The following is an 8,345-nucleotide window of genomic DNA, read 5'->3' on the forward strand; positions in this document are numbered from 1 at the left end:
TTTGGTTCCCGGATTTTCTTCAAAAAATTTTGTATATTTCCAAAATATTTTTTTATGTTGAAATAAGCTTATTTGTTTTAAAAGAGCAGTAGAAATAAGTACACAAACATTTCAAAAATTTCCTATAACACTATTATTTTAACACTACGTGCTATAAAGTTTTTGGACTTTAATTTTCTCTATTTCTCGAAGAAAGTTAAAACCTTCTCGATGAAAAGAAAATTTTTGCCAAAAACTTATAACACTGCCAACCAAAATAACAGTGTTATAAATAGTTGTTAAAGTTTTTCGACCAAGAATGCGCATATCCAATACTTTATCGTTTTAAAAAAAGCAGTTTATGTCAAAGAAAAATATTTTTTATTTAAACTTAAATGCATTTAGGCTGAATGTCAATCCCTGCGTGTGAATAACTGCCGTCAGCTGATTGCCGAGGTCGGTGAAGAGGCGGTTAGAAGAGATAATATCTGTAAAACTCAATGCTCCTTTGCTCTTAACTCCCCTGATGCTACAACTGAGGGTGTGCTCACTGCCCCTCCGCCCCCACCTGCTCCTAGTCCTCCCAGAGCCCCCCAACGGGGTTCAATCCGGGCACCAAACTCTCCCCGTGCCCCACTCCGGCCATCGATCAAAGCTCCGAGTTTCTTCAGTTCTCCATCAGGACCTAGATCACAACCCGTCTCGGTTACAGGAACAGCTCAGGGTCCCAGTATACCTATAGTTCCTGTCCAATCAGCTGGTGTTCCTATAGGATCTGGCACAGGAGGTGTGTCTGGAGTTCCTATTGGAACAGGAACTCCTTTAGGGTCTGGTGTTCCTCTAGGACAAGGATCAGGTCCAGTCCTACAAGGCGGTCCTGTTCTTCAGAGTGGAGTTCCTAACTCCCGTCAACCACGTCCACTCTTCACTTTCCCAAGCTTGAGGCTTCCCAACTTGTCAGACATTTTCGGAATCTAAAAAGTAAATATGTCGTCTTTGTTTTACACAGAAGAGTTCGCTCGCTCAACCATCCATTTGGTTTGGTGTGACAACGACGACATTCAGGAGAACCGCTGCCATATTGTATTGAATTTTTGTTATTGATGTGATAAATCAATAAGAGAAAAGATCAGGGAAACTGGGCATTACGTACTTTGCACGACAAAAATTTACCCTGAGCTCTTTTCCCGCCAAGTGTGGCATCCATTGATCGTTTGTTTTTATCTTTTCCATTTCTTGTTTTATGCTTTACTCATATCCTCAAAGCCAGAATTTTTGATTTTTATTCTAGGATCGATGAGTTAGAATTATTTACGCGACACTCAGAGAAAGCTTAACAAAACTGCTTAAATCTTGACAATTGAACAATGGCGTCCTATTTCGTTAAATTTAACCTTTCTCCATTTCTTGATCAAAAATCCGTGTCTTGATTGAAATATTCGTGTATTTATTTAGATTTGTTAATTGTATTTATAAGTATCTACTTATTTATCTATTTATTTATTCATTTATTGAAACCTACTTTTAATGTCTTTTTAACTCTTAATATCTATCTTATGCAATCAAATTACTGTCGTAGATTGGCATTGCATCTCCAACCCCCATTCGTGTGCCATCAGCAAAAGTTTTAAAATTTTAATTTTTAAAGTCATTAAAAATTATATTGGTTAAAATGAGAGCTAAGAAATTAAATTGCTAGTCTTTGGCCTATAGTAAGATCAAAGCCATCAAGGTCTTGTAAGCGTAATTTGAAATAATTTTCTAAGTAAAAAGTGCCATCAATCATCCATAATAGAAATAAAAGGGGGAAAATTTCGATCTTTTTCCCTAATTTTATATTTATCTAGTGCTTATATGCATAGATTGAAAAGGCACTGTTGTAACATGTTTCAGTGGTACTCTTTAAAGGGATGTATTGTAAACCTTTTTATAATTACGCTGTAAATCCCTTTATCAATTCTGAATATAATGTAAACTGATGCACGACCCTATACTACCTTTCACTGATTTCCTCAACTTAATGTTGAAAAAACAGAAAACAATGCATTTGAATAAGTCGAACAATCTCTCCCCTCTCTATCATAAAACACTGTAAAAGCTCTACTAAAACCCTTTTTGTATATTTCAAACAATTTGTTCTGAAAAAAAATTCACATCAAAACAAAGTATATGAATGTACATTGTGCAATGTGTAAAAATTATTGTTCCAAATTATGTCAGCTGTTGACTGTACGAAAATATTACTGTACGTAACCTGGTACAATTCGGCCGTCCAACTTTCGCGCATTCCTACTTCCGGCTTCCCTATTTGAAACACTGCAGGAATCCTTTTTTTAATTCAGCATAAAAAATTCAAATCCGAAAAAAATATTTATTTTAATTTTGTGTTTTAACCTTTCCTAGTCAAAAACCATGAGTCTGATTTAAAAAATACGGTTGTATGAGAAATAAAAGCTTTTGTATTAGAAATGTGAGCTATTCACAGATTAGTGATTTTATTGCGTGCTTAGTAAAACATATATGTAGATAAACAAGAATTGGCAATCTGAGCAAACATTTCCTATTTTTCCCATCTTAGTGTATACATTTATTTATTGTGATTCCTACACAAGAAGTTAAGTTAATATTCCTACTGTTATTATCGTTAATATATTATTTATTTATTTATTTATTTATTTAGTTATTTATTTAGTTTATCATTTAAATTATCTTGATTTTTTGTCTATTTTTTATGTTTAAAGTTAAAGAACTAAAGATCGTCGAACCTCTTTGAAAAAAAGTAAATAAAGCGTCTGGAAAATTAACCAATGTGTGCTGTGCATCCCACTGAATATGAAAATTCAAAGACGACAAAGTAAAATATTGAATTTGCAAGTGCTTCAGTTGGACTGATAGTAAAAAAAGTGTAACGAAGGCCATGTATATTCCACATCATATTGGATTGTGCACACCTCTAAACAGGGATTTTTGGAACAAACTAATCTAATAAATTGTATTGGGATGATAATAAACTTGCATGTAAAAATATTTAAGGTTCTTTTATAATCCAATGTAAATTATGATATAACACCCTAGCTAGTAGAGATTGATATAGTTTTTTTGAACGAATGAAAGTTTTCGTGGAATTGGGTGTCGTTCAGAATAAAAAACCAACAACGGACGAACGAAATTGATCTTCCAGAAAAATGAAGAAAAAAAAATTTTAACGGACGATTTAAAATTAGTTCAAACAAACTTGTAAAAACTGCCGTTTTTTTACTAAACGAACAATTATGGGAACGAAATATCAAAAAAAACTAAAGTGATTTACTAAATGGACGATTTTTTAAAACAATTTTTTTTAAAAACTATTTTTTTTACTGAACAAACGATTTTAGCGAACGAACGACTTATACTGAACGATCTTTCAGTAAAAAAAACACGAACGAAATGGTTGTTCACGAAAGATAAACGAACGAAATGAAAAAATGTCGAACGTGCCCATCTCTACCTGCTAGTTTTGTAAAATATTAAGGTCAATTTTGTTTGAAAAGGTCGATTTCAAGAAAACCAAGCGATAAAACCCTAACAACCGTGATAATTTTTGTTTTTACAAATCAGATAAATATTTATGGATAAGAATGAAACTTAAGTGGACATTGTATCTATAAACTTATAGGAAACTGCCAGAGTTATTTATTAGGTTGAAAATAAGGAAAAATTCAAAATCAAAGGAATTGAATTTTTTTCCCCACAAACTCTGATCTTTTAATCCCTTTATCGTTAGACCAAATAATCTGAGTTTAAAATATCCAAGATTTGCAACATTAGATTGCAAAGATATAATTAGGAAATTTGAGTTTGTGGCAAAGACATTTCTTTTACCCATACTTTTGTGTTGATATATCGTGGGGGGGNACAGGGTGACCTGTAAAACATGAAAATCTAAAAAACTTTGGTAATTCATAATTATTTAATTATCTTCAAAACTTTACTTTTCATGTTTTAGTTATTTAGATCTTTAAAAGAAGATTCCAAAAATATCTTTAAATTTTTTCTAGCAAAAAAATTGACAATTTTATAGATTCAAAACTAAATTACAGGGTGTTCTTTTGGGTTTTTTCCGAATTCAAAATCTTGTTTTTTTGGGTTTTTTAAAATTGAAAATAAAATAAAAAACCCAATTTTGAAGTTACGTCAAATATAAAATATGTTTTGAAAACAGGAAATCCTAAGGAAAGCGCAGGAAAAGACAAGACAACATTTAGTTTATGAAAAAAGGCACTTTAAAAAAAAAAACCTCACCCGGTCAAAATTGACCTTCTCGTCACTAATGGGTTAAAAGAAAACTTGGGGGGGGGATTAGAATTAAAAAAGATGAAAATAGATATGAAAAAGCAAGACCAGAAAAAAGGGTAAAAAAAGGAAGCAAAAAATACGTAGTGAGAGAAATAGGTAAATCAGAAATAGAATTGATGAACAGGAAAGAATTCAGACTAGGAAAGATTAGAAAGGAGAAAAAGCGAATGAAAAATAGAAATAAGAAAAAAATGAACAAAAAATACAAGAAAAAAATCTATTCACTATTTATAAATAATTTCTTTTCTTTTTATCAGATTTTTATTTTGGACCCTTTTCAAGGTTTCCTTTCCCTGACCTTTCGTCCTTTGACTTTCTTTCAGTAAATTTCATCAATAATTCATAAATTTGCCTAATAAAAAATGCAAACTAAGGTTCTGTCCAGTTTCTTCATGATAAAAAGACTATTCTGGAAAAATGTCTATATCAAAAATATTTTTCTTTTCGTTCTTTTGGTATCTTCAATAAAATATTTTTGGAAGGTTTAAATTATTAAATATGCTGGCGTTTTTTTTCTTTGTAGAATTAGGTAAAATATGTGAAAATATTCTTTTTTATTTGAAAACATTTAAAATATGTATTGTAATGTATAGGTATTCTTTATTTGGATGCTGTGTACGAAATATGTATTGTAATGTATAGGTATTCTTTATTTGGATGCTGTGTACGATATTTTATTTGTTGTTATTATAGTTAACAGTGTTAAACTGCTCTATGAGAGCCAAAAAAAGAAAATTTCTATATATTTTTTGGTATTTTTATTATTTTTTTGTTGAAAAAGTCTAATTCTGTTTTACAAATGAGAAATCTACAAGATGCGACCTGTAATAGAAGAACTGAAAGTTCATGTTCTATATATACATCGTTATATAGCAAAGTTTAACTTAACGTTCCCTGTCAAATGTTAGAAATTTTTAAAAATTTATTTGATTTTCTTTTTTAAAAGTAAAAAATATAAATAAAATATTTTTAGATATTTTCGTTTAGTTGTATACTTTTTGAGTTATTTGGGGTTAAGGTTTCGTATAACAAAATATTTTGTTTTTGATCTTCAACTTTGACCGTGTTTTTCACTAAGATAAAAATTAAATTTTGTAATTTTTTCAATTTCCATTTATAAATACGAATATTTACTTTATATTCTTTATACTTTTAACATGAAATTTTCTTTTTATAATGTAGTAAATTGTGAAAAATGTTGAATCACAACCACGAATTCTAGAGATTTTTGGACGTTTTGTAGTGTATCTTTTTTCGTGGACTAGATATCAAAATTTTGTTTTCACGTATTGATAGATAAAGTTTCCCGGAAAAAGTAAATAAAATTATGGTTTTAAATTAGTTGAGCCACTTTTTCTGAATTGTCCGTCAAAGTTGGGAAGGAAACACAAACTGGGTTAATTCTGGTGCAGAAAGTGAACAGGCCAGGAGAGGCCTGCCGCTCTCTATTCGGTTCTCTTACCGCCTACTTATATTCAGTCCGATACTTTCTCACGTATTCTACTCTTGAATTTCACCGTGACAATACACAGAAACCAAACCAACCTAATCAACATGTCTGACGCACCCGCTGCACCCGTCGCTGCCACCCCTAAGGTCAAGAAGGTCGCTGCCAAGAAGGCTGCCAAGCCCAAGGTCGCTGCTGCCCACCCTCCCTTCGCTGCCATGATCACTGCTGCTGTCAAGGCTCTGAAGGAGAGGAACGGATCCTCCCGTCAGGCCATCCTTAAGTACGTCCTCGCCAACTACAAGGTCGGAGATGCCGCTAAGGCCCAGGTTCGCGTCAAGCTTGCCCTGAAGAAGCTTGTCGCTGCCAAGAAGCTCATTGCTGGTGGAGCTGCTGGCAAGAAGGGAGCTGGTTGCTTCAAGGTCCCAGTTGCAGCCAAGGCTGAGAAGCCCAAGAAGGTTGCAAAGAAGCCCGCTGCTAAGAAGGCTGCCAAGAAGCCTGCAGCCAAGAAGGCCGCAAAGAAGCCCGCTGCAAAGAAGCCTGCTGCAAAGAAGCCTGCCGCCAAAAAGCCTGCCGCTAAGAAGCCTGCTGCTAAGAAGCCCGCCGCTAAGAAGCCCGCTGCAAAGAAGGCTGCTGCCAAGAAGTAAACTTCTCTTAAACTGAAAAATCCTTAATATTCATACTGAAACCATGTACTGTAAATATTTAAATTTGTACCTGACATAATAAATAATATAATGATATAAACTATTTATAAATTGATAAGATGAGACTCATTAAATCTGATAATTCCAATTGGTTAACTGAAGTTTTCTACCTTAAGTTATTGACAATTTAATGACTTATTCAAATATTATACAAAGGAAGAAACAAGTAGAGAATAATAAATACTAGGAAACAGAAAGTAAATTCTGTGCTAAGAGTCGTCTCTGAAGTCTGATCATTTGTGGGTAACCCTGTAGGCTGTAGGTAAATTTAATGAATTTAAAAATAGACTCGATATTTAAGGGAAGGCTTGAAATAAAGAATTCGTGAAATTTTTACTTTTGTCTTGTAAATTTCCGTTTCCTCGACATCTAAGAGAGGGGGGGGGGGCAGGTTATCGGAAGGATGGTAATCAAGTTAAAACAAAACATGTTATTATGATAAAATAATTTAAATTTGCGAAAAAGAAATGTTTTGAAATTACAGTTGACTAACGGTTTTCGGTCTTTTCGGAGAAAGGGAAGGGTTTTCAATTTTCAATTCTCTCCTGCAAAATGATGTGTCTTGTATGTCTACATGTCGATCCAATGTACGGCAGAACCGATCAAGCCCGCATTTTTGTTGCAACTCACAAATGACATATTTTTATGAGTTTAAGATGAAATTTTTCTTTTCTAGATCTTTTTTTTGACAGCTAAAAAATGGTTGCACGAAGCGCATTAAAAGCTGCTAGTTCTATATATTTCTCTAAATTGTAAATACATCTCTTCATAGTTCTAATAGAACAGTAATTTAAATCCCCTTTTTGAATTTTCCGTTGAGTTTTTCTAACGGAAGACGACTTTTTACCTCCGCTGATGCATGAAATAGATTTGGATAGACAAGGAAGTAGGAAGTACTAAGTATAGAAGTCATTCTTGAGCAAACTATTCGAAAATACAATTTAAAAATATAATAAACATTTTAGTTAGAGCCGCATATAAAACTTTGAAATAAAATCATTGTCTATCTCGTAACAATATGTGAATTTCTGCAACTATAACCATCTTTAACTAATATCAATCGTCTTCCACGGAATGAGAGCTTTAAATTTCGACCCTTTCTGTTAAAACCGAAAACATTTATTCCTACATGAACCTCTACATTTTCCTGTAAATTTTAATCTTTTAAGGCCCCGGCCCTCTTAATGGAGCTAGCCTAGAGGACGTCTTAAATGATCTTTCGCACCTCCTCAGCTCCGTCAAAAATTAATTATAGAACATTTAACGGTTTAATAAAGAAATATTTTCGAACATTGAACATCTGTTTTAACGGATTACGGCAAGGTATTATCTTTTTCATTCATAGTGAACGATTTTATTTGATGTTTGATATGTCGTATTATTCATTCAAATACATTTGGGCGCCCACTGCTGGAAATTAAAATTGTATATATGTGTATGTGTTTTTATTTTATGGGAGTTTTGTAAATCTAAACAATATTTAGCAATAAATATTAAACGCTTTAACTATTATTATTATTATTATTATTGTTGTTATTATTATTCTTATTATTGCTATTATTATTATTGATATTTAATTATAAAATTGATCTTTACAAATTTTTAATATCATACTGCAATTTGAAGGGTTGCAAACTAAAAGTTTAAAACCACTCCACTCCACTCTTTTCCTGTGCTTTCCTTTAAAATTGGTTTTTTTTTTAAATTTTCAATTTTAAAAAACCAAAAAAAACAAGATTTTGAATTCGGAAGAAAACCAAAAGAACACCCTGTAATTTAGTGTTGAATCTATAAAATTGTCAATTTTTTACTAGAAAAAATTTAAAGACATGTTTGGAAACTTCTTTTAAAGATCTAAATAACTAAAACATGAA

General features: G+C 32.2%; 2 protein-coding genes across 2 annotated transcripts in view; both read left to right on the forward strand.

Moving 5' to 3' along the window:
* LOC111700471 (uncharacterized) overlaps positions 1-2,650 on the forward strand; it is a 59,041-nt gene extending 56,391 nt beyond the window's left edge. The window contains exon 46 of the mRNA XM_023471388.1: positions 385-2,650. Coding sequence (XP_023327156.1) covers positions 385-957 — 573 coding nt within the window. The 3' untranslated portion in view covers positions 958-2,650. The remainder of the gene's footprint in view (positions 1-384) is intronic.
* Positions 2,651-5,819: 3,169 nt separating this feature from the next.
* Positions 5,820-6,526, forward strand: LOC111700470 (histone H1-delta). The gene has a single exon (XM_023471387.1). The coding sequence runs from the start codon at positions 5,872-5,874 to the stop codon at positions 6,409-6,411; it is 540 nt and encodes a 179-aa protein (XP_023327155.1). The 5' UTR covers positions 5,820-5,871; the 3' UTR covers positions 6,412-6,526.
* The last annotated feature ends 1,819 nt before the right edge of the window (positions 6,527-8,345 follow it).

The sequence above is a fragment of the Eurytemora carolleeae genome, unplaced genomic scaffold, assembly GCF_000591075.1.
Source record: "Eurytemora carolleeae unplaced genomic scaffold, Eaff_2.0 scaffold400, whole genome shotgun sequence".
Classification (NCBI taxonomy): Eukaryota; Metazoa; Arthropoda; class Copepoda; order Calanoida; family Temoridae; genus Eurytemora; species Eurytemora carolleeae.

What these genes read in the sequence shown, in the direction of transcription:
- LOC111700470 (XM_023471387.1), top strand. Translation starts at nt 5,872, where the DNA reads ATGTCTGACGCACCCGCTGCACCCGTCGCTGCCACCCCTAAGGTCAAG.